The sequence below is a fragment of the Oncorhynchus gorbuscha genome, linkage group LG26, assembly GCF_021184085.1.
Source record: "Oncorhynchus gorbuscha isolate QuinsamMale2020 ecotype Even-year linkage group LG26, OgorEven_v1.0, whole genome shotgun sequence".
NCBI lineage: Eukaryota > Metazoa > Chordata > Actinopteri > Salmoniformes > Salmonidae > Oncorhynchus > Oncorhynchus gorbuscha.
Genome location: NC_060198.1, coordinates 17,937,241 through 17,964,307, shown reverse-complemented (window position 1 = coordinate 17,964,307; position 27,067 = coordinate 17,937,241). Strand labels below are relative to the sequence as shown.

Sequence of the window (27,067 nt, the reverse complement as noted above, 5' to 3'; positions counted from 1 at the left end):
TGTTGACATCATATCAAGCTTTATTTATACAGCACATTTCAGACATGGATGCAACACAATGGCTTCACAGGAAAAAAAAACAAATAAAATAATTAAAATAAATACATATTTAGTACACAACAAACAGAAGACTAATAACTGAAAGACTAATGGGCACCCTAAGGAAATTCCATTGATTAAAATATTAATAGGATGCAATATCCAACCCAAAAAACAAGCTTGTTTTTTAGAGGGGTTCTGAAAGACACTATGGGGGTATCCACTGAATGTTGATTAGTAACAACTGGGACCTAAAATACACCCACCATGAGACCCACTAAATCTGCCCAAGAAGAGGCAAACAAAAGAAAAACCCACACAAAACTTAAAGATAGAAAGTGGAGCAACAAAATGTGTTGACTCTCACATCTATCAAGACAACTGAAGCACCTGGCCAGACACTCTTAAATATAACCTGGATCAGCACAGGTGAAACACCTTCCCAATAACGAGATGGACACGCCAGCACAGGTGTAACACATACTGACTAACGAGGTGACACCAATCAGTGCGTCCTACGTGCTAACAAGCTAGACGTGCACCGTAGACACATTTCAGTTGAATGCATGCAGTTGTACAACTGACTAGGTATCCCCCCCTTTCCAACGCGCAAAGGTCCAACCTGAAAATATAAATGGAAAAACCAAAGCCTGTAACACCTTCCCCTTTAAGACAACAAATATATCCTATATTTTTTTGGGACAACAAAACACAACTTGCTGTCAACAATTAAAAACAAGAAAAAAACTGTATTTCTAAATAATAACATACAATAGTATCATTTTTTCCCCCATTTTCTTTCTATCAAGTCCTAAAATTCACGAGCTTCTAGAACCCACAAGCTTCTAGAACACTTTTCTTCCTAAAACTCACTAGTTTTTAGAAGCTCTCGTCCCCTTGGAAGAGCCCAAACAAAACTCAAATCAAATTGTAGTCACATGCGCTGAATACAACAGGTGTAAACCTAACAGTGAAATGCAGGAATACAACATGTGAAATGCTTACTTACGAGCCATCTAACCAACAGTGCAGAAAAGAATAAGAGATAAAACTAATCTCCAACACGGAAAAAACATGTCAAAATAAATTGGTATCCATGGTAACACACTGGATAAATGCAAAACACAAATATTTTTGACTGCCCACCCTTGAGACAATCAGCAACCAAGTTGTCCTTACCAAAGACATGTCTGATTTCAAGAGGAAACTCCTGCAATACCTGTAGTAACTTTCAACCTCACTGCGGAGCTTCTCTCTCTTTTCAGGGTTCACTCGATAGGCATGTTGTTGGATCAGGGCCCAGTCCCCAATGTCATGCTCTAGTACATTTGGTTTGGCACTGAGAATCTGAGAATGAACCCTGATAGTCTAAAAGCAGGATAACAATGTCAATATAATTGTTCCCAAAAATTGTCAGTTGTTTGCATAAATAATTATTACTAAATGTTACATGAATTGTAAATATGAAATATCAAAACCAAAAGTACACCCCTTTGTTAATGTGTTTTGGCAATAATTAACTTAATGGTGAGGCATGGAATAATAAAACATGTATCTTTTGTCAGGCTGAATGTTTGAAATATGAGGTGATTTGAGACATGCTTCTTCAGTAGTGGAATAAAGACACGTAGCATTTGAATGTTGTAAAGAAATACTGGAGTGATGTAGGATTGTTAATAAAATTGATTATAGACCAATGTATTATACTGCGTCCATTTGTTTATGCTGCAAGTATGTTGAAATTATGTTGTTTTCAAGTCATTGAAAAAACAACCCAAAAAGACATCTTTTCAACTTTCAACAACAACCGAACATATATTGGACGTCGGGCATAGTCTTATTTTCAACGTCCAAATCAATAACCAATATGCAGAAACAGGTCGGGATATATTGAAAACCTAAAAATGTTGAAGTGTTGCGTTTTGATTCAAGTGGGTCACCAACGTGGTAAGTGTAACACAATTTATTTTGTCCCTTTATGTTAAATCACATAAATAGTACTCTTTCAATTCAGAGCCTTGATTTTTCCGCTGAGGCTAATATCAACTGAACAGGGGGCAAACGTTTAGGGTTCATTTTACATTCATTCAAATACTGCTACTACAATGTTAAAACATTCTGCATTGTGACATTATTTCATTGATATCATGAAACAACTCCTTCATGTATGTATTTTCCGATGTTTAATCAGAGATCTTTTATCAGAGTATCTCTTCCCACATTGATCACAGCTATAAGATTTATCTCCTGTGTGTGTTCTCAGGTGAATACTTAGATTGCAAGATGTAGAAAAACTCTTCCCACACTGATCACAGCTAAAAGATTTCTCTCCTGTGTGTCCCCGCTGGTGTACTATCAGGCTACTTGGGTGAGAAAAACTCTTCCCACATTGATTACAGCCAAAAGGTTTCTCTCCAGAATGTATTCTCTGGTGTGATTTCAGAGTTTGTAGCAGAATAAATCTCTTCCCACATTGATCACAGGCGTAAGGTTTCTCTCCTGTGTGTGTTCTCTGGTGTATAGTTAGATAGCTAGATGTAGTAAAACTCTTGCCACATTGATCACAGCTATATGGTTTCTCCCCTGTGTGTGTTCTCTGGTGTATAGTTAAATTGCTAGATGTAGTAAAACTCTTCCCACATTTATCACAGATATAAGGTTTCTCTCCAGTGTGTGTTCTCTGGTGTATAGTTAGACAGCTAGATGTAGTAAAACCCTTCCCACATTGATCACAGCCAAAAGGTTTCTCTCCAGAATGTATTCTCTGGTGTGATTTCAGGGTTTGTAGCAGAATAAATCTCTTCCCACATTGATCACAGATGTAAAGTTTCTCTCCTGTGTGTGTTCTCTGGTGTATAGTTAGATAGCTAGATGTAGTAAAACTCTTCCCACATTGATCACAGCTATATGGTTTCTCCCCTGTGTGTGTTCTCTGATGTATAGTTAGATTGATAGATGTAGTAAAACTCTTCCCACATTGATCACAGCTGTAAGATTTCACTCCTGTGTGTGATCTCTGGTGTGATTTCAGGGTGTGAAGCAGAGTAAAACTCTTCCCACATTGATCACAGCCATAAGATTTCTCTTCTGTGTGAATTCTTTGATGTATTTTAAGGTTTGATGAAGAGTTGAATCTTTTCCCACAGTCAGAGCAGCAGTGAGTTCTCTTCCCTGTGGGTTTATGCTGGTGTTTCTTGAGGAGTTCTGATCTGGAGAGACTCTTCTCTGCCTCGTCAGCATCATGATGTTGTTGAGGCTCCCCAGAGGATCCACGATTGTCCCGTCTCTCTCCTGTGTGAACAACAAAGAAATCAATTGTTTATTTGAGGTAAAAAGGTGTTGCCCAGAGCGTACCCATGAAGTTGTACAACAATTGACGTCTGTTAAATTTGAAAATGAAGACAGTCAAGATAGCAACAATAGTCAGATTTAGTCTCGTTTTCACATTAGTAGTAACGTCGACGATTGTAGTCTAGAAATAATTTATTCAAGTTTTTGAAATCCTAAGCAGTGTGCCAGACGACTTTTGGTCTCCAATATAGGCCCCTTTCTGTGTTTGCAAAAATTGTGGCACCAGGGCAATGCGCACACAATTTGGTTGCAGAAACTCCTCCCTGCTAATGAGGAAACTGCTAGCTTTGTATGTAGTATATCTGCCTAGAGCAAAAATGTTGAGCGAATATTTTAGATTTTCACAATGTATTCTGAATATTAAGAGTGTTACTCAAGGACACTCACATAAAGTTGTGTCTATTCACTAATTCACCACCATAGGGGAAACTCACAGTAGTTCTCATAGGCTGACAGCAAAAATAGCCTCCATTTACAAGTTGCTTATGAGTGCATTTCACACTACTTTTTGATTATAATTGTAAGGCTCGCTTGAAACACCTGATTAATATGTTTGTGTTATTGTCGCAAATTAACTGCTTTATAATTTAAAAAAACTTCAACCACTAAAAATCTCGTTGGCTAGCTTTGCCATCAGCCTGACAATGAGGCTTTGCACATTAAATGTTTAACAAATTGGCCCATAACTTTACCTAACAATAACATAGACCTACTGTATGACCCATAACTTCACCTAACAATAACATAGACCTACTGCAGGACCCATAACTTCACCTATCCATCAAGGAACAGTTTTCCACACATTATGAGCAAAGCATCTCTGTCTCCAAACAGACTAACGAGACCCTACTATAAATCAAGCAGACAATAACACATTATCAACATCAATTTGTTAGGGATGTTGGATCCAATGTGGAGCACAGCATAACTGAAATGATTTAGGATTTAGTATGTAGAATGCATTTCAGAGATCTGAATACAAAAAAAACTGTCCTAACAGGACAATAACCTAAAGCACAAGGCCAAATCTACACTGGAGGCGCTTAACAACATTGAATGTTCCTGAGTGGCCTAGTTACAGTTTGGACTTAAATTGTCTTGAAAGTCTATGGCAAGACTTGAAAATGGCTACCTATAAATGATCAACAACGAACTTGACAGAACAGGAATAATTTTAAAAAGAATAATGAATATTCACATGAAGATCAGTCACCTATTGGATGACATCCCGACTTCCCATCAAGCCAACTCCTTGAATGCCTTACTATTACATCACTCACTCCTTCCAGTTTGCAGTTGACAAAAAAAACAAACACTATTTGCTCAAAACATTTATTTGTTTCCCTTTAGTGTGTTTATACTTTACTGTATTTATATATCACTTTTCAACAGGAAAAGTTTAAACATCAATGGAGGACGTCATGAACAATTCCCCACAGTACAAAAACATATTCAAGTGAAGAACGCCCTTTTAAAAATCACATATTACTAAATTCACACATTAGTTCAACAACTGCAGAGTTTTTGTCACTGTTTTATAAGATAGTACTCTGTATTTACTGGTGTTAATCAGTTCTCCAGTCTTTTCTTCGTCCTCCTCTAATGTGACAGTAGTCTCCCCCTCTTCATCCTTCATTTCAAAAACGTCTTCATCTTCTTTCACTTCATCCTCCACTCCAAAAACTGCATCTTCCTCTTCTTTTACTGTAACATCCTCCTCCTCTTTCACTCTGAACGCATCTTCCTCTTCTTTCACTGAAACGTCTTTCTCTTCTTCTTTCACTGTACCAGCCTCACCCTCTACTTGTTTTTGTATTGTAACATCCTCCTCCTCCTCTTTGACGAGAGCTTCTTTCTCCGTCCAGCACACCTGCTCTTCTTTATCAGGAGGAGAGTCGCTTAGTGAACTCATGGTCGGGGATGTTAGCCTTCTAGCATTACCGACTAGCCTAGTTCTAAGCTAATTTAGTAAACCAGCTAGCTGACAAACAACGTAAATATATAATGAAATGGGCCAAAAAGTACATACGACAGAAGTGTGTTTAATACGCTTCGACTAATATACACCAAAAACAGTGTAAAGAGCGTGAATGTTGTAACTATTTTTGCTAAAAAGCTACCGAGGTCTCTGACTAGCTGTTGTTGTTGAAGGAGCGTTCCGTCCACTAGATTATACGTCACACTGGCAGCGTCGCCTGAACCTAAAAGAAGCACATCGCCATCTGCTGACTGGAGTGGGCAACGCAGTTGAGGAACCAAACGTTTTTTTTCCAAAAAAGTTTAATATTATATTAAGTCGTTCAAAGAGAAGCACATGTTGATTGATTCGTTTTTAATGAGTTAGGATTTAAAACAAACTTTACACCCACAACATATTTGCATTGAACCACACTTCTGACATGGATCATTTTGACCCCAGAGGCATATCTTTTATCATAGCCAAAATGTGGTTTATTCAATTCAATTTAATTAATTATTAATTTCTTACTATTTTTCATGACTTTGTCAATCAACTTGTTCTTAATAAATCTAAAACATGGATTAGTGTTTCTGTATCAAAATGGACATTTAACCAATTAAAATCCCATGGAACCATTTTGACCCAAGCCAAAAGCACCTTTGATAAATAGGATGTTTATTTCAAATCAAAATGAAATCACATTTTATTGGTCACATACACGTGTTTATCAGATATTATTGCGGGTGTAGCGAAATGCTTGTGGTTCTATCTCTGACAGTGCAGTAATATCTTACAAGTAATATCTAACAATTTCACAACATATACCCAATACACACAAATCTAAGTATTTGAAACTAGGTTTCTCTGTAGACATGATCCATTCCACCATAGGGTAGCAGGGCACCTGTATCAGTGGTTTTGACCAGATAGACACCTGTAGACACACAGTATAGTGCCTCCCATGTACCCTGCTAAGATTGGACTTTTCTATATCACGTATCACATGACAGTGTATAAACTTTGATTTGATCATGTACAAAACTGCAGTAGAAAAGTAAAGTATTCAGACTTCACATTTTCCACATTTTGTTACGTTACAGCCTTATTCTAAAATGTAATATTCCCCCCCCCTCTCTTCAATCTCCACACAATACCCAATAATGATAAAGTGAAAACAGTTTTTTAGAGATTTTTGCAAACGCATTTACTTAGGTATTCAGGCCTTTTGCTATGAGACTTGAAATTGAGCTCAGATGCATCCTGATTCCTCTAATCATCCTTGAGATGTTTCTACAACTTGATTGGAGTCCACTTGTGGTAAATTCAATTGATTGGACATGATTTGGAAGGTACACATCTGTGTATATAAAGGTCCCACAGTTGACTGCTCATTTCAGAGCAAAAACCAAGCCATGAGGTCAAAGGAATTGTCCGTAGAGTTTTCAAATCCGAGAGTAAAGAGACACAAATATATTGATACAAGTAATTGTATTTATTATGGATCCCCATTAGTTGCTGCCAAGGCAGCAGCTATACTCCCTGGGGTTTATTATGGATCCCCATCAGTTCCTGCCTAGTAAGAAGTAAGGTCAGGGAGCGTGCCAGCCTGCCTGAAACGCCCCATTCAAGCAAAAGGTATAAATGATGGGTTATGAATTAACAGGTATTAATGAGGGTTATGAACTAATACATCCCCTCCAGGCAATTCAATATATTCAGGATTTCTTACGGTCCATGTGCAATGTATATGGTTACCTCTCTCTCTCCCTCCAACTCTTCTTTAACAAGCAGCCATGTTGTTGCCATTCCACTAGGGACATGTTTTCAGCAGTTTAAGTCTCCAGTCAATAACCACTGCACTGGAATTATCCCTCACCACCCTTTACACATGTACTGTACTGGAATTATCCCTCTACACATGTACTGTACTGGAATTATCCCTCAACCCCCTTTACACATGTACTGCACTGGAATTATCCCTCTACACATGTACTGCACTGGAAATATCCCTCTACACATGTACTGCACTGGAATTATCCCTCTCCACCCTTTACACATGTACTGCACTGGAATTATCCCTCTACACATGTACTGTACTGGAATTATCCCTCTACACCCTTTACAAATGTACTGTACTGGAATTATCCCTCTACACATGTACTGCACTGGAATTCTCCACCTACACCCGTTACACATGTACTGTAGTGAAATTATCCCTCTACCCCTCTACACATGTACTGCACTGTAATTATCCCTCTACAGCCTTGTATTTATTCTCTGTGAATATCTGCAGTGGTAATGATTGTGAATATATTTAGTTCATTTCATCAGAGCAACATGATAATTAATGACCTCTGAACAATTCTTTTTTATTTAATGTCTATTAAGAGTATCCTATCAACTTTATTTCACTTGGTGATGTTTCATTATAGAGAACATAACATGACAATACATGTTATTCTGGTTAAACAGTGAGAGACTAGTTGATAAAGGAGTGGGGATTTTTTTTCTGTGGTTATAAGTTACATCTCTGGCCATGCTGGCAGGGTCTGAATCAAATCCAATGTCCAGTGGAATTGATCTGTTTGATCCAATTCTTTGTTTCAGTTTTCAGTAGTTGAATCGTTTGACATATTGTTGATTTCAACATTTTTCATTTTCAACAAAAGCATTGGTTGGTTGAAAAGTGATACTAAACGTACATAGCATAGACTATTTTGACATAGTGGGAGAAATACTGATTTTATACTGTTTTTCATACTAAGATTGACTATGATACGTGTTGCTTTTACACATATTTTTTAATTGGTTTAGCAAGAGTCTGTTGATTGGTCGGTGAATCGGTTCATTTCTTTTGCAATATGTTCAAATCAGATCAAGCTTTATTTATACAGCACATTTCAGACATGGATGCAACACAATGGCTTCACAGGAAAAAATGTATAAAAAACTATGAAAATAAACCGAAATATCTACTAAACAACAAACATGAGAGGATAAAAAACAGAAGAATAACAACTGAAAGCCTAATGGTCACCCTAAGGAAATGTAATTGACGTCATCTATAAAAATGACATAAAGGCTATGCTGCTACGGTGTGGGACGTCATCGATAATAATGACATAAAGGCTATGCTGCTATGGTGTGTGGGGTGCCATCTACAATAATGACATGAAGGCTATGCTGCTATGTGCTACGGTGTGGGATGTCATCTAGGGAATACCTAGGATAGGATAAGTAATCCCTCTCACCCCCCCCCCCTTTTAAGATTTAGATGCACTATTGTAAAGTGACTGTTCCACTGGATGTCATAAGGTGAATGCACCAATTTGTAAGTCGCTCTGGATAAGAGCGTCTGCTAAATGACTTAAATGTAAATGTAAATCTATAATAATGACATGAAGGCTATGCTGCTACGGTGTGGAATGTTATCTATAATAATGACATAAAGTCTCTTCTGCTACGTGCTATGGTGTGGGATGTCATCTATAATAATTACATAAGGCTATGCTGCTAAGTGCTAAGCTGTAGGATGTCATCTATAATAATGACATAAAGGCTATACTACTACGGTGTGGGATATCATCTATAATAATGACATAAGGCTATGCTGCTAAGTGCTAAGCTGTAGGATGTCATCTATAATAATGACATAAAGGCTATGCCTAAGGTCCTAATCCAGGCACTTGTCATCTCCCGTCTGGATTACTGCAACTCGCTGTTGGCTGGGCTCCCTGCCTGTGCCATTAAACCCCTTCAACTCATCCAGAACGCCGCAGCCCGTCTGGTGTTCAACCTTCCCAAGTTCTCTCACGTCACCCCGCTCCTCCGTTCTCTCCACTGGCTTCCAGTTGAAGCTCGCATCCGCTACAAGACCATGGTGCTTGCCTACGGAGCTGTGAGGGGAACGGCACCTCAGTACCTCCAGGCTCTGATCAGGCCCTACACCCAAACAAGGGCACTGCGTTCATCCACCTCTGGCCTGCTCGCCTCCCTACCACTGAGGAAGTACAGCTCCCGCTCAGCCCAGTCAAAACTGTTCGCTGCTCTGGCCCCCCAATGGTGGAACAAACTCCCTCACGACGCCAGGACAGCGGAGTCAATCACCACCTTCCGGAGACACCTGAAACCCCACCTCTTTAAGGAATACCTAGGATAGGATAAGTATCCCCCCCCCCTTTAAGATTTAGATGCACTATTGTAAAGTGACTGTTCCACTGGATGTCATAAGGTGAATGCACCAATTTGTAAGTCGCTCTGGATAAGAGCGTCTGCTAAATGACTTAAATGTAATGTAATGTCTATGCTACTACGGTGTGGGATATCATCTATAATAATGACATAAGGCTATGCTGCTAAGTGCTAAGCTGTAGGATGTCATCTATAATAATGACATAAAGGCTATGCTGCTACGGTGTGTGGGATGTCATCTATAATAATGACATAAAGGCTATGCTGCTACGGTGTGTGGGATGTCATCTATAATAATGACATAAAGGCTATGCTGCTATGTGCTACGGTGTGGGATGTCTTCTATAATAATGACATAAAGGCTATGCTGCTAAGTGCTACGGTGTGGGATGTCACCTATTATAATGACATAAAGGATATGCTGTTACGTGCTACGGTGTGGGATGTCATCTATAATAATGACATAAAGGCTATGCTGCTAAGTGCTACGGTGTGGGATGTCATCTATAATAATGACATAAAGGCTATGCTGCTACGGTGTGTGGGATGTCATCTATAATAATGACATAAAGGCTATGCTGCTACGGTGTGTGGGATGTCATCTATAATAATGACAAAGGCTATGCTGCTATGTGCTACGGTGTGGGATGTCTTCTATAATAATGACATAAAGGCTATGCTGCTAAGTGCTACGGTGTGGGATGTCACCTATTATAATGACATAAAGGATATGCTGTTACGTGCTACGGTGTGGGATGTCATCTATAATAATGACATAAAGGCTATGCTGCTAAGTGCTACGGTGTGGGATGTCATCTATAATAATGACATAAAGGCTATGCTGCTAAGTGCTACGGTGTGGGATGTCACCTATTATAATGACAAAAAGGCTATGCTGCTACAGTGTGGGATATCATCTATAATAATGACATAAAGGCTATGCTGCTAAGTGCTACGGTGTGGGATGTCACCTATTATGATGATATATAGGCTATGCTTCTACAGTGTGCGATGCCATCTATAATAATAACATAAAGGCTATGCTGCTACGTGCTACAGTGTGGGACGTTACCTACAATAATGAAATAAAGGCTATGCTGCTACGGTGTGGGATGTTATCTATAATAATGACATAAAAGCTGTGCTGCTACGTGTTACGGTGTGGGATGTCATCTGTAATAGTGACATAAAGGCTATGCTGATACGGTTTGGGATGTCATCTATAATAATGACATAAAGGCTATGCTGAAACGGTGTGGGACGCTATCTATAATAATGACATAAACGCTAAGCTGCTACGTGCAACGGTGTGGGACGTGATCTACAATAATGACATAAAGGCTGTGCTGCTATGGTGTGGGATATCATCTATAATAATGACATAAAGGCTATGCTGCTATGGTGTGTGGGATACCATTGTGGTCCTTCTGTAGCTCAGTTGGTAGAGCATGGCGCTTGTAACGCCAGGGTAGTGGGTTCGATCCCCGGGACCACCCATACGTAGAATGTATGCACACATGACTGTAAGTCGCTTTGGAAAAAAGCGTCTGCTAAATGGCATATATTATTATTATTATATTATCTATAATAATGACATAAGGCTATGCTGCTAAGTGCTAAGGTGTAGGATGTCATCTATAATAATGACATAAAGGCTAAGCTGCTACGGTGTGTGGGATGTCATCTATAATAATGACATAAAGGCTATGCTGCTAAGTGCTACGGTGTGGGATGTCACCTACTATAATGACATAAAGACTAAGCTGCTACGGTGTGTGGGATGTCATCTATAATAATTACATAAGGGCTATGTAGCTTAGGTGTGGGACGCTATCTATAATAATGATATAAAGGCTAAGCTGCTACGGTGTGTGGGAGGTCATCTATAATAATGACATAACGGCTATGCTGCTATGGTGTGTGGGACAGCATCAATAATAATGACATAAGGCTATGCTGCTACGTGCTAAGGTGTAGGATGTCACCTATAATAATGACATAAAGGCTATGCTGCAACGTGCTACAGTGTGGGATGTCATCTATAATAATGACGAAGGCTATGCTGATATGGTGTGTGGGATACCATCTTTAATAATGACAAAGGCTATGCTGCTATGTGCTATGATGTGGGATGTCATCTATAATAATGACATAAAGGCTATGCTGCTAAGTGCTACGGTGTGGGATGTCTTCTATAATAATGACATAAAGGCTATGCTGCTAAGTGCTACGGTGTGGGATGTCACCTATTATAATGACATAAAGGATATGCTGTTACGTGCTACGGTGTGGGATGTCATCTATAATAATGACATAAAGGCTATGCTGCTAAGTGCTACGGTGTGGGATGTCATCTATAATAATGACATAAAGGCTATGCTGCTACGGTGTGTGGGATGTCATCTATAATAATGACATAAAGGCTATGCTGCTACGGTGTGTGGGATGTCATCTATAATAATGACAAAGGCTATGCTGCTATGTGCTACGGTGTGGGATGTCATCTATAATAATGACATAAAGGCTATGCTGCTAAGTGCTACGGTGTGGGATGTCTTCTATAATAATGACAAAGGCTATGCTGCTAGGGTGTGGGACGTCATCTATAATAATGACATAAAAGCTGTGCTGCTACGTGTTACGGTGTGGGATGTCATCTGTAATAGTGACATAAAGGCTATGCTGATACGGTTTGGGATGTCATCTATAATAATAATATAAAAGTTATGCTGCTACGTGCAACGGTGTGGGATGTCATCTATAATAATGACATAAGGGATATGCTGTTACGTGCTACAGTGTGGGATGTCATCTATAATAATGACATAAAGGCTATGCTGCTACATGCTACGGTGTGGGATGTCATCTACAATATTGACATAAAGGCTATGCTGCTACGGTTTAGGATGTCATCTATAATAACGACATAAAGGCTATGCTGCTAAGTGCTACGGTGTGGGATGTCACCTATTATAATGACAAAAAGGCTATGCTGCTACGGTGTGAGATATCATCTATAATAATGACATAAAGGCTATGCTGCTACATGCTACGGTGTGGGATGTCATCTACAATATTGACAGAAAGGCTATGCTGCTACGGTGTGGGATATCGTCTATAATAATGACATAAAGGCTACACTGATATGTGCAACAGTGTGGAACACTATCTATAATAATGACATAAAGGCTATGCTGCTAGGGTGTGGGACGTCATCTATAATAATGACATAAAATCTATGCTGCTACGTGTTACGGTGTGGGATGTCATCTATAATAATGACATAAAGGCTATGCTGCTACAGTGTGTGGGAGGTCATCTATAATAATGACATAAAGGCTATGCTGCTACGGTGTGGGTTGTCATCTATAATAATAATATAAAAGTTATGCTGCTACGTGCAACGGTGTAGGATGTCATCTATAATAATGACATAAGGCTATGCTGCTACGTGCTAAGGTGTAGGATGTCATCTATAATAATGACATAAAGGCTAAGCTGCTACGGTGTGTGGGATGTCATCTATAATAATGACATAAAGGCTAAGCTGCTACGGTGTGTGGGATGTCATCTATAATAATGACATAAAGGCTATGCTGCTTTATGCTACGGTGTAGGATGTCACCTATAATAATGACATAAAGGCTATGCTGCTACGGTGTGGGATATCATCTACAATAATGACATAAAGGCTACACTGATATGTGCAACAGTGTGGGACACTATCTATAATAATGACATAAAGGCTATGCTTCTAGGGTGTGGGACGTCATCTATAATAATGACAAAAGCTATGCTGCTACGTGCTACGGTGTGGGATGTCATCTGTTCCCACATGCTTCACATGCTTCCACATGCTTCAAGAGGGCCACCATTGTTCCTGTTCCCAAGAAAGCTAAGGTAACTGAGCTAAACGACTACCGCCCCGTAGCACTCACTTCCGTCATCATGAAGTGCTTTGAGAGACTAGTCAAGGACCATATCACCTCCACCCTACCTGACACCCTAGACCCACTCCAATTTGCTTACCGCCCAAATAGGTCCACAGACGATGCAATCTCAACCACACTGCACACTGCCCTAACCCACCTGGACAAGAGGAATACCTATGTGAGAATGCTGTTCATCGACTACAGCTCGGCATTCAACACCATAGTACCCTCCAAGCTCGTCATCAAGCTCGAGACCCTGGGTCTCGACCCCGCCCTGTGCAACTGGGTACTGGACTTCCTGACGGGCCGCCCCCAGGTGGTGAGGGTAGGCAACAACATCTCCTCCCCGCTGATCCTCAACACGGGGGCCCCACAAGGGTGCGTTCTGAGCCCTCTCCTGTACTCCCTGTTCACCCACGACTGCGTGGCCACGCACGCCTCCAACTCAATCATCAAGTTTGCGGACGACACAACAGTGGTAGGCTTGATTACCAACAACGACGAGACGGCCTACAGGGAGGAGGTGAGGGCCCTCGGAGTGTGGTGTCAGGAAAATAACCTCACACTCAACGTCAACAAAACTAAGGAGATGATTGTGGACTTCAGGAAACAGCAGAGGGAACACCCCCTATCCACATCGATGGAACAGTAGTGGAGAGGGTAGCTAGTTTTAAGTTCCTCGGCATACACATCACAGACAAACTGAATTGGTCCACTCACACTGACAGCGTCGTGAAGAAGGCGCAGCAGCGCCTATTCAACCTCAGGAGGCTGAAGAAGTTCGGCTTGTCACCAAAAGCACTCACAAACTTCTACAGATGCACAATCGAGAGCATCCTGGCGGGCTGTATCACCGCCTGGTACGGCAACTGCTCCGCCCTCAACCGTAAGGCTCTCCAGAGGGTAGTGAGGACTGCACAACGCATCACCGGGGGCAAACTACCTGCCCTCCAGGACACCTACACCACCCGTTGTTACAGGAAGGCCATAAAGATCATCAAGGACATCAACCACCCGAACCACTGCCTGTTCACCCCGCTATCATCCAGAAGGCGAGGTCAGTACAGGTGCATCAAAGCTGGGACCGAGAGACTGAAAAACAGCTTCTATCTCAAGGCCATCAGACTGTTAAACAGCCACCACTAACACTGAGTGGCTGCTGCCAACACACTGTCATTGACACTGACCCAACTCCAGCCATTTTAATAATGGGAATTGATGGGAAATTATGTAAATATATCACTAGCCACTTTAAACAATGCTACCTTATATAATGTTACTTACCCTACATTATTAATCTCATATGCATATGTATATACTGTACTCTACATCATCGACTGCATCCTTATGTAACACATGTATCACTAGCCACTTTAACTATGCCACTTTGTTTACTTTGTCTACACACTCATCTCATATGTATATACTGTACTCGATACCATCTACTGTATGCTGCTCTGTACCATCACTCATTCATATATCCTTATGTACATGTTCCTTATCCCCTTACACTGTGTATAAGACAGTAGTTTTGGAATTGTTAGTTAGATTACTTGTTGGTTATCACTGCATTGTCGGAACTAGAAGCACAAGCATTTCGCTACACTCGCATTAACATCTGCTAACCATGTGTATGTGACAAATAAAATTTGATTTGATTTGATTTTAATAGTGACATAAAGGGTATGCTGCTACGGTTTAGGATGTCATCTATAATAATGACATAAAGGCTATGCTGCTATGGTGTGGGATGTCATCTATAATAATAATAATATAAAAGTTATGCTGCTACGTGCAACTGTGTGCGATGCCATCTATAATAATGACATAAAGGCTATGCTGCTACGTGCTACAGTGTGGGACGTTATCTACAATAATGAAATAAAGGCTATGCTGCTACGGTGTGGGATGTTATCTATAATAATTACATAAAGGCTATGCAGCTACGGTGTGGGAAGTCATCTATAATAATGACATAAAGTCTCTTCTGCTACGTGCTACGGTGTGGGATGTCATCTATAATAATTACATAAAGGCTATGCTGTAACGTGCTACGGTGTGGGATGTCATCTATAATAATGACATAAAGGCTAAGCTGCTACAGTGTGTGGGAGGTCATCTATAATAATGACATAAAGGCTATGCTGCTATGGTGTGTGGGATACCATCTATAATAATGACATAAGGCTATGCTGCTACGTGCTAAGGTGTAGGATGTCATCTATAATAATGACATAAAGGCTATGCTGCTACGGTGTGGGATGTCATCTATAATAATAATATAAAAGTTATGCTGCTACGTGCAACGGTGTAGGATGTCATCTATAATAATGACATAAGGCTATGCTGCTATGTGCTAAGGTGTAGGATGTCATCTATAATAATGACATAAAGGCTATGCTGATATGGTGTGTGGGATACCATCTTTAATAATGACATAAAGGCTATGCTGCTATGTGCTACGATGTGGGATGTCACCTATAATAATGACATAAAGGCTATGCTGCTTTGTGCTACGGTGTAGGATGTCACCTATAATAATGACAAAGGCTATGCTGCAACGTGCTACAGTGTGGGAAATCATCTATAATAATGACGAAGGCTATGCTGATATGGTGTGTGGGAAACCATCTATAATAATGACATAAAGGCTATGCTGCTATGTGCTACGGTGTGGGATGTCATCTATAATAATGACATAAAGGCTATGCTGTTGCGTGCTACGGTGTGGGATGTCATCTATAATAATGACATAAAGGCTATGCTGCTAAGTGCTACGGTGTGGGATGTCATCTATAATAATGACATAAGGGATATGCTGTTACGTGCTACGGTGTGGGATGTCATCTATAATAATGACATAAAGGCTATGCTGCTACATGCTACGGTGTGGGATGTCATCTACAATATTGACATAAAGGCTATGCTGCTACGGTTTAGGATGTCATCTATAATAACGACATAAAGGCTATGCTGCTAAGTGCTACGATGTGGGATGTAATCTATAATAATGACATAAAGGCTATGCTGCTACATGCTACGGTGTGGGATGTCATCTCCAATATTGACATAAAGGCTATGCTGCTACGGTGTGGGATATCATCTATAATAATGACATAAAGGCTACACTGACATGTGCAACAGTGTGGGACACTATCTATAATAATGACATAAAGGCTATGCTGCTAGGGTGTGGGACGTCATCTATAATAATGACGTAAAAGCTATGCTGCTACGTGTTACGGTGTGGGATGTCATCTGTAATAGTGACATAAAGGCTATGCTGCTACGGTTTAGGATGTCATCTATAATAACGACATAAAGGCTATGCTGCTTCGTGCTACGGTGTAGGAAGTCATCTATAATAATGACATAAAGGCTATGCTGCTACGGTGTGGGATGTCATCTATAATAATAATATAAAAGTTATGCTGCTACGTGCAACGGTGTAGGATGTCATCTATAATAATGACATAAAGGCTATGCTGCTACGTGCTACGGTGTAGGTGGTCACCTATAATAATGATATATAGGCTATGCTTCTACGGTGTGCGATGCCATCTGTAATAATGACATAAAGGCTATGCTGCTACGTGCTACAGTGTGGGACGTTATCTACAATAATGAAATAAAGGATATGCTGCTACGGTGTGGGATGTTATCTATAATAATTACATAAAGGCTATGCAGCTACGGTGTGGGAAGTCATCTATAATAATGACATAAAGTCTCTTCTGCTACGTGCTACGGTGTGGGATGTCATCTATAATAATGACATAAAGGCTAAGCTCCTACAGTGTGTGGGAGGTCATCTATAATAATGACATAAAGGCTATGCTGCTATGGTGTGTGGGATACCATCTATAATAATGACATAAGGCTATGCTGCTACGTGCTAAGGTGTAGGATGTCATCTATAATAATGACATAAACGCTAAGCTGCTACGGTGTGTGGGATGTCATCTATAATAATGACATAAAGGCTATGCTGCTTTGTGCTACGGTGTAGGATGCCACCTATAATAATGACATAAAGGCTATGCTGCAACGTTCTACAGTGTGGGATGTCATCTATAATAATGACGAAGGCTATGCTGATATGGTGTGTGGGATACCATCTATAATAATGACATAAAGGCTATGCTGCTATGTGCTACGGTGTGGGATGTCATCTATTATAATGACATAAAGGCTATGCTGTTACGTGCTACGGTGTGGGATGTCATCTATAATAATGACATAAAGGATATGCTGTTACGTGCTACGGTGTGGGATGTCATCTATAATAATGACATAAAGGCTATGCTGCTAAGTGCTACGGTGTGGGATGTCATCTATTATAATGACATAAAGGCTATGCTGCTAAGTGCTACGGTGTGGGATGTCACCTATTATAATGATATATAGGCTATGCTTCTACGGTGTGCGATGCCATCTGTAATAATGACATAAAGGCTATGCTGCTACGTGCTACAGTGTGGGACGTTATCTACAACAATGAAATAAAGGCTATGCTGCTACGGGGTGGGATGTTATCTATAATAATGACATAAAGGCTACACTGATATGTGCAACAGTGTGGGACACTATCTATAATTATGACAAAGGCTATGCTGCTAGGGTGTGGGACGTCATCTATAATAATGACATAAAAGCTATGCTGCTACGTGTTACGGTGTGGGATGTCACCTGTAATAGTGACATAAAGGCTATGCTGCTACGGTGTAGGATGTCATCTATAATAATGACATAAAGGCTATGCTGCTACATGCTACGGTGTGGGATGTCATCTATAATAATGACATAAAATATATGCTGCTACGTGCTACGGTGTGGGACGTCATCTATAATAATGACATAAAAGCTATGATGCTACGGTGTGGGATGACATCTATAATAATGACAAAGGTTATGCTGCTATGTGCTACGGTGTAGGACGTCATCTATAATAATGACATAAAATATATGCTGCTACGTGCTACGGTGTGGGATGTCATCTATAATAATGACATAAAGGCTATGCTGCTAAGTGTTACGGTGTGGGATGTCACCTATTATAATGACATAAAGGCTACTCTGCTCTCATCCTTCTAGACCTATCGGCTGCCTTCGATACTGTGAACCATCAGATCCTCCTCTCCACCCTCTCCGAGTTGGGCATCTCCGGCGCGGCCCACGCTTGGATTGCGTCCTACCTGACAGGTCGCTCCTACCAGGTGGCGTGGCGAGAATCTGTCTCCTCACCACGCGCTCTCACCACTGGTGTCTCCCAGGGCTCTGTTCTAGGCCCTCTCCTATTCTCGCTATACACCAAGTCACTTGGCTCTGTCATAACCTCACATGGTCTCTCCTATCATTGCTATGCAGACGACACACAATTAATCTTCTCCTTTCCCCCTTCTGATGACCAGGTGGCGAATCGCATCTCTGCATGTCTGGCAGACATATCAGTGTGGATGACGGATCACCACCTCAAGCTGAACTTCGGCAAGACGGAGCTGCTCTTCCTCCCCGGGAAGGACTGCCCGTTCCATGATCTCGCCATCACGGTTGACAACTCCATTGTGTCCTCCTCCTAGAGCGCTAAGAACCTTAGCGTGATCCTGGACAACACCCTGTCGTTCTCAACTAACATCGAGGCGGTGGCCCGTTCCTGTAGGTTCATGCTCTACAACATCCGCAGAGTACGACCCTGCCTCACACAGGAAGCGGCGCAGGTCCTAATCCAGGCACTTGTCATCTCCCGTCTGGATTACTGCAACTCGCTGTTGGCTGGGCTCCCTGCCTGTGCCATTAAACCCCTACAACTCATCCAGAACGCCGCAGCCCATCTAGTGTTCAACCTTCCCAAGTTCTCTCACGTCACCCCGCTCCTCCGCTCTCTCCACTGGCTTCCAGTTGAAGCTCGCATCCGCTACAAGACCATGGTGCTTGCCTACGGAGCTGTGAGGGGAACGGCACCTCAGTACCTCCAGGCTCTGATCAGGCCCTACACCCAAATAAGGGCACTGCGTTCATCCACCTCTGGCCTGCTCGCCTCCCTACCATTGAGGAAGTACAATTCCCGCTCAGCCCAGTCAAAACTGTTCGCTGCTCTGGCTCCCCAATGGTGGAACAAACTCCCTCACGACGCCAGGACAGCGGAGTCAATCACCACCTTCCGGAGACACCTGAAACCCCACCTCTTTAAGGAATACTTAGGATAGGATAAAGTAATCCTTCTCACCCCCCCCCCCCCTTAAAATATTTAGATGCACTATTGTAAAGTGGCTGTTCCACTGGATGTCATAAGGTGAATGCACCAATTTGTAAGTCGCTCTGGATAAGAGCGTCTGCTAAATGCCTTAAATGTAATGTAAAATGTATATGTGCAACAGTGTGGGACACTATCAATTTGTAAGTCGCTCTGGATAAGAGCGTCTGCTAAATGACTTAAATGTAATGTAAATGTAAATCTATAATAATGACATAAAGGCTATGCTGCTACGGTGTGGGATGTCATCTATAATATTGACATAAAGGCTATGCTGCAACGGTGTGGGATGTCATCTATAATATTGACATAAAGGCTATGCTGCTACGGTGTGGGATGTCATCCATAATATTGACATAAAGGCTATGCTGCTACGGTGTGGGATGTCATCTATAATAATGACAAAAAGGCTATGCTGCTTCGTGCTACGGTGTAGGATGACATCTATTTTAATACATAAAGGCTATGCTGCTACGGTGTAGGATGTCATCTATAATAATGACATAAAGGCTATGCTGCTACGGTTTGGGATATCATCTATAATAATGACATAAAGGCTATGCTGTTACGTGCTACGATGTGGGATATCATCTATAATAATGACATAAAGGCTACACTGATATGTGCAACAGTGTGGGACGTCATCTATAATAATGACATAAAAGCTATGCTGCTACGTGTTACGGTGTGGGATGTCATCTGTAATAGTGACATAAAGGCTATGCTGCTACGGTTTGGGATGTCATCTATAATAACGACATAAAGGCTATGCTGCTTCGTGCTACGGTGTAGGATGTCATCTATTTTAATGACATAAAAGCTATGCTGCTACGTGTTACGGTGTGGGATGTCATCTGTAATAGTGACATAAAGGCTATGCTGCTACGGTGTGGGATGTCATCTATAACATATACATAAAGGCTATGTATCTAAGGTGTGGGACGCTATCTATAATAATGATATAAAGGATATGCTGCTACGTGCTACGGTGTAGGATGTCATCAATAATAATTACAAAAAAGGCTATGCTGCTACGGTTTGGGATGTCATCTATACCATCTGCTATACCAGCAACAGTGTGTGAAAAACTTGTGAAGACTTACAGAAAACGTTTGACCTCTGTCATTGCCAACAATGGGTATATAACAAAGTATTGAGATAAACTTTTGTTATTGACCAAATACTTATTTTCCACCATAAGTTTCAAATAAATTCATGGAAAATCCTACAATGTGATTTTCTGGATTTTTTATCTCATTTTGTCTGTTAAAGTTTAAGTGTACCTATGATAAAAAATTACAGGCCTCTCTCATCTTTTTAAGTGGGAGAACTTGCACAATTGGTGGCTGACAAAAATGTTTTTTGCCCCACTGTATAATAATGACATAAAGGCTATGCTGCTACGGTGTGGGATGTCCTCTATAATAATGACATAAAGGCTATGCTACTACGTACTACGGTGTAGGATGTCATCTATAATAATGACATAAAAGCTATGTTGCTACGTGCTACGGTGTGGGAAGTGATCTACAATAATGACATGAAGGCTATGCTGCTACGGTGTGGGATGTCATCTATAATAATGACATAAAGGCTATGCTGCCACATGCTACAGTGTGGGACGTGATCTACAATAATGACATGAAGGCTATGCTGCTACGGTGTGGGATATCATCTATAATAATGACATAAAGGCTACACTGATATGTGCAACAGTGTGGGATGTCATCTATAAAAATGACATTACGGCTAAGTGCTACGGTGTGGGAACCCTTCTGTAGTAACAGACAGGGGAGATTTGTAATCAAATCTAATTCCCAGGAATGGGGTTCATATGAACCGCAGAGACTGTGTGGGGATAATAATGTGGCCGTGTCCAACCCTGCTTGTTCCCTTGACTCCGCTACCAACCACCAATCTCCAACAGGGCCCTTAACCTGTATCACTAGACACCTCACTGTGAGCTACAGGTAGAAATCAGCAATGAATGCCAATAATGAGACACCTCTGGGGAGGGGTGTCAAACATTTTTTTTAAAGTTTTATATACATATATATATATACAGTGGGGAGAACAAGTATTTGATACACTGCCGATTTTGCAGGTTTTCCTACTTACAAAATATGTAGAGGTCTGTAATTTTTAACATAGGTACACTTCAACTGTGAGAGACTGAATCTAAAACAAAAATCCACATTGTATGATTTTTAAGAAATTCAATTGCATTTTATTGCATGACATAAGTATTTGATACATCAGAAAAGCAGAACTTAATATTTGTTTGCAATTACAGAGATCATACGTTTCCTGTAGTTCTTGACCAGGTTTGCACACACTGCAGCAGGGATTTTGGCCCACTCCTCCATACAGACCTTCTCCAGATCCTTCAGGTTTCGGGGCTGTCGGTGGGCAATACGGACTTTCAGCTCCCTTCAAAGATTTTCTATTGGGTTCAGGTCTGGAGATTGGCTAGGCCACTCCAGGACCTTGAGATGCTTCTTACGGAGCCACTCCTTACTTGCCCTGGCTGTGTGTTTGGGGTCGTTGTCATGCTAGAAGACCCAGCCACGGCCCATCTTCAATGCTCTTACTGAGGGAAGGATGTTGTTGGCCATGTATCGCCCATCCATCCTCCCCTCAATACGGTGCAGTCGTCCTGTCCCCTTTGCAGAAAAGCATCCCCAAAGAATGATGTTTCCACCTCCATGCTTCACGGTTGGGATGGTGTTCTTGGGGTTGTACTCATCCTTCTTCTTCCTCCTTCTTCTTCCTCCTTCCTCATGATCATTGATGCCCCACAAGGTGAGATCTTGTATGGAGCCCCGGACCTAGTGTGATTGACCGTCATCTTGAACTTCTTCCATTTTCTAACAATTGCGCCAACAGTTGTTGTCTTCTCACCAAACTGCTTGCCTATTGTCCTGTAGCACATCCCAGCCTTGTGCAGGTCTACAATTTTATCCCTGATATCCTTACACAGCTCTCTGGTCTTGGCCATTGTGGAGAGGTTGGAGTCAGTTTGATTGAGTGTGTGGACAGGTGTCTTTTATACAGGTAACGAGTTCAAACAGGTGCAGTTAACCTCTAGTGACACCCCATCCCGTGAACGGGACCGTTGTCATCATTTGACACTAATTAGCATAACGCAACAGACATAAATCTTCCTAGGGAATCTTCCTATTCATGAAAATCACAAGTGAAATATATTGGAACGCAGATTAGCCTTTTGTTAATCACCCTGTCATCTCAGATTTCTCAAAATATGCTTTACAGCCAAAGCTAGACAAGCATTTGTGTAAGTTTATCGATAGCCTAGCATAGCATTATGCCTTGCTAGCAGCAGGCAACCTTGTCACGAAAATCAGAAAAGCAATCAAATTAAATCGTTTACCTTTGATGAAATTCGGATGTTTTCACTCACGAGACTCCCAGGTAGATAGCCAAAGTTCATTTTTCCCCAAAATATTATTTTTGTAGGCGAAATAGCTCCGTTTGTTCTTCACGTTTGGCTGAGAAATCGACCGGAAATTGCGGTCACGACAACGCAGAAAAATATTCAAAATTAGCTCCATAATATCGACAGAAACATGGCAAACGTTGTTTAGAAACAATCCTCAAGGTGTTTTTCAAATATTTATTTGATAATATATCCACCGGGACAATTGGTTTCTCAGTAGAAGCGATTTGAATAATGGCTACCTCTGTACTTTACGCAAGATTATCTCTCATGTGACCACTTGCGCAATGTAGCCCCCTACGGGTAAAACTACATCACAATGCTGTAGACACCTTGGGGAATACGTAGAAAGCGTAACCTGGTTCATAGCACATTCACAGCTGAATGGGGACTCACTGGCACGCAGCGCTTTCAAAACCTGGGGCACTTCTGGATCGGATTTTTCTCAGGTTTTTGCCTGCAACATCAGTTCTATTATACTCACAGACAATATCTTTACAGTTTTGGAAGCGTTAGAGTGTTTTCTATCCAAAGCGGTCAATTACATGCATATTCTAGCATCTTGTCCCGACCAAATATCCCGTTTAATATGGGAACGTTTTTTTTTATTTCAAAAATGAAAATACTGCCCCTAGAGTCTCAACAGGTAATGAGTGGAGAATAGGAGGGCTTCTTAAAGAAAAACTAACAGGTCTGTGAGAGCCGGAATTCTTACTGGTTGGTAGGTGATCAAATACAATGTGATTTTCTGGATTTTTGTTTTAGTTTCCGTCTCTCACAGTTGAAGTGTACCTATGATAAAAAATTACAGACCTCTACATGCTTTGTTAGTGGGAAAACCTGCAAAATCGGCAGTGTATCAAATACTTGTTCTCCCCACTGTATGTATGTATGTATGTATGTATATATAGATATGTGTTTTATGATAAACCGTTTTTCACAAATCCGTCAAGACACCAACCTAGTCTTTACCGTGAAATGATTTACTTACTAGCCCTTAACCAACAGTGCAGTTCAAGAAGAAAACGTTTACCAAGTAGACTAAAATAAAAAATAGTGATAAAAAGTAACACAATAAGAATAACGAGGCTATATACAGGGGGCACCGGTACAGAGTCAGTGTGCGGGGGTACAGGCTAGTTGTAAATGTAAATTGTCCAGTGGCGATTTTATTAATTGTTCAGCAGTCTTATGGCTTGGGGAGGTAGTAGCTGTTGAGGAGACTATTGGTTCAAGACTTGGTGCTCCGGTACCGCTTGTCGTTTCCTCTGACACAGCCTATTAAATAGGTCCTGGATGGCAGGAAGCTTGGCAACAGTGATGTACTGGGCCGTTCGCACTACCCTCTGTAGCGCCTTACGTTCAGATGCCGAGCAGTTGCCATACCAGGCGGTGATGCAACCGGTCAGGATGCTCTCGATGGTGCAGCTGTATTACCTTTCTAGGATCTGGGGACCCATGCCAAAACTTTTCAGTCTCCTGAGTGGGAAAAGGTTTTGTTGTGCCCTCTTCATGACTGTCTTGGTATATACCTATGTGGGTGATTGAAAGATGAACTGAGGTCCATACTCCAGTCCAGTTGATGGTGGTAATGCACCTTAAAGTTGGTTGCCAATCGCCATATAAAGTCCAAAGAAGAAAAAGAAGCTTGAAGGAAGGAGAAATGACGAGAAAATAATTTGGTTTACCTTTTGGGGCTTCGCGACTGGTTACCTATTTTGATGTAATTTGAAAGTATTGTGTGGAATTATTTTGATGTGATATGAAAGTATTGTGTGAAATTATTTTGATGTGATATTTAAGTATTGTGTGAACTTATGTTGACTTATGGTTTACGATTTATGTTTCCAGAAACGTATCACAATTGAGAATCGATTCACATTTAGGTGGATTATGTGACTATTTTACCTGCCAGAGCCAGTCTACCTCTGAAAAACATACAGTCCTTGGACCTTGAGGAGTAACTGGGGCAGCAATCGGCAGTAGAAACAATAACAAAGCATACGCCCTGCCCGTTTCGGTAAAAAGCTGAGGGATGGGGCTGGAGAAATGCAACCCTCCATGATATCAACATTCTAGTTTTGACCATGTTTTGAGGATATAACATTTACATTACATTTAAGTTATTTAGCAGATGCTCTTATCCAGAGCGACTTAAAGTGTTTGTTTATATATACTGACAAACATTAGAATAAAAAAAGCTTATAATTTGGGCTTCTGCTGGGGTATGACAGTTGAACTAAGCTCCTGAGGCATTTATAAGAGAATTCTTCAAGACACCGTTTGGGTACATATCATTAATGTATAAGTCCCAAAATGGATGTAACAACTGCTGATTGCCCCTCTAAGACTACATCTTGGGCTAATCTAATATGAGATATTGAGGACTTCAGTATTTCAGGTATTGTCATTGGATGCATTTGATCAATTGTTGACGTTTTGTTGATAGTTTTGTAGTGTAGCTTCAGCCATTCCTACAGAACAACATTAAAGAGTAGAACCCCTTTACTGCATATTGGTTCAACAACTGCAGAGACGGTACTTACTGGTGTTAAACTGATCTCCAACCTCTTCTTCCTCCAATGTGACAGTCATCTCCCCCTCCTCCTCTTTCACTCCAAAAACTGCATCCTCCTCTTTCTCTTGTTTTACTGTAACATCCTCCTCTTTCTCTTGTTTTACTGTAACATCCTCCTCTTTCACTCTGAACGTGTCTTCCTCTTCTTTCACTGAAAAGTATTTATCTTCTTCTTTCACGGTAACAGCCTCACCCTCTACTTGTTTTTTATTTGTAACAGCCCCCTCTCCCTCCTCCTCTTTGACAAGAGCTTCATCCTCCGTCCAGCAGACCCCCTCTTCTTTATCAGGAGGAGAGTAGCTTAGTGAACTCATGATCGGGGATGTTAGCTAGCTAGCATTAGCGACTAGCCTAGTTCTAAGCTAACTTAGCAAACCAGCTAGCTGACAAACAACGTAAATATATAATTAAATGGGCCAACAAGTACATACGACAGAAGTGTACTTAATACACAGCGACTAATATACACCAAAACAGTGTAAAGAGCTTGAATGTTGTAGCTATGTTTGCTAGAAAGCTACGGAGGTGTCTGACTAGCTGCTGTTGTTGAAGGAGCGTCCCGTCCACTAGATCATACGTCACACTGGCAGTGTCGCCTGAAACTAAAAGACGCACATCGCCATCTGCCGACTGGAGTGGGCAACGCAGTTGAGGAACCAAACGTTTATTTTTCATTTTTTTCATAAAAGTTTAATATTATATTAAGTCGTTCGAAGAGAAGCATGTGTTAATTAATTCGTGTTTAATGAGTGAGAATTTAAAACAAACTTTACACCCACTACACATTTGCATTGAACCATAGTTCTGACATCATTTTGACCCCAGAGGCATAGCCAAAACGTCAGTTATTCAATTCTTCAACATTTTCACGACTTTGTCAATCAACTTGTTCTTAATAAATCTAAATCATGGTTTAGTGTTTCGGTGTCAAAATGGACTTTTAACAAATTCAAATCCTTTGGAGTCATTTTGACCCCAGACAAAAGCGCCTTTGATAAATAGGATGTTTATTACAAATCAAAAATCACATTTTATTGGTCACATACACATGTTTAGCAGATATTATTGCGGGTGTAGCGAAATGATTGTGTTTCTAGCTTCGACAATGCAGTAATATCTAACAAGTAATATCTAACAATTTCACAACTTATACCCAACACACACATCTAAGTATTTGAATCTAGATTTCTCTGTAGACATGATCCATCCCACCAGAGGGTGGAGGGTCACCTGTATCAGTGGTTCTGACCAGATAGACACCTGCAGACACACAGTATCGTGCCTCTCATGTACTCTCCTAAGATTG

The 27,067-nt window shown here is 40.9% G+C and overlaps 1 protein-coding gene across 3 annotated transcripts; it reads right to left on the bottom strand.

Annotated features, from left to right (window-relative positions):
- On the bottom strand, positions 1-26,317 carry LOC124015786 (zinc finger protein OZF-like). 3 transcript variants are annotated; one of them, XM_046331252.1, is made up of 3 exons: positions 25,878-26,317; positions 25,730-25,847; positions 1-3,330 (listed from the first exon to the last, which is right to left on the bottom strand). In XM_046331252.1, exons 1-3 carry the CDS (start codon positions 26,073-26,075, stop codon positions 2,201-2,203), a joined length of 1,446 nt encoding a protein of 481 aa, XP_046187208.1. In that variant the 5' UTR covers positions 26,076-26,317; the 3' UTR covers positions 1-2,200. The 3 variants fall into 3 exon arrangements, with proteins under 3 accessions (XP_046187208.1, XP_046187207.1, XP_046187206.1); XM_046331251.1 differs by having other exon boundaries at positions 25,730-26,317; XM_046331250.1 differs by lacking the exons at positions 25,730-25,847; positions 25,878-26,317 and adding an exon at positions 4,951-5,540.
- Positions 26,318-27,067: the final 750 nt, after the last annotated feature.

Excerpts from the sequence above, each read along its gene's own strand:
- LOC124015786 (XM_046331250.1), bottom strand. The coding sequence starts at position 5,302 with ATGAGTTCACTAAGCGACTCTCCTCCTGATAAAGAAGAGCAGGTGTGC. Across the intron at positions 3,331-4,950 it reads TGGAGAACTGATTAACACCA|GAGAGAGACGGGACAATCGT; the intron begins GTAAATACAGAG and ends TTGTTCACACAG.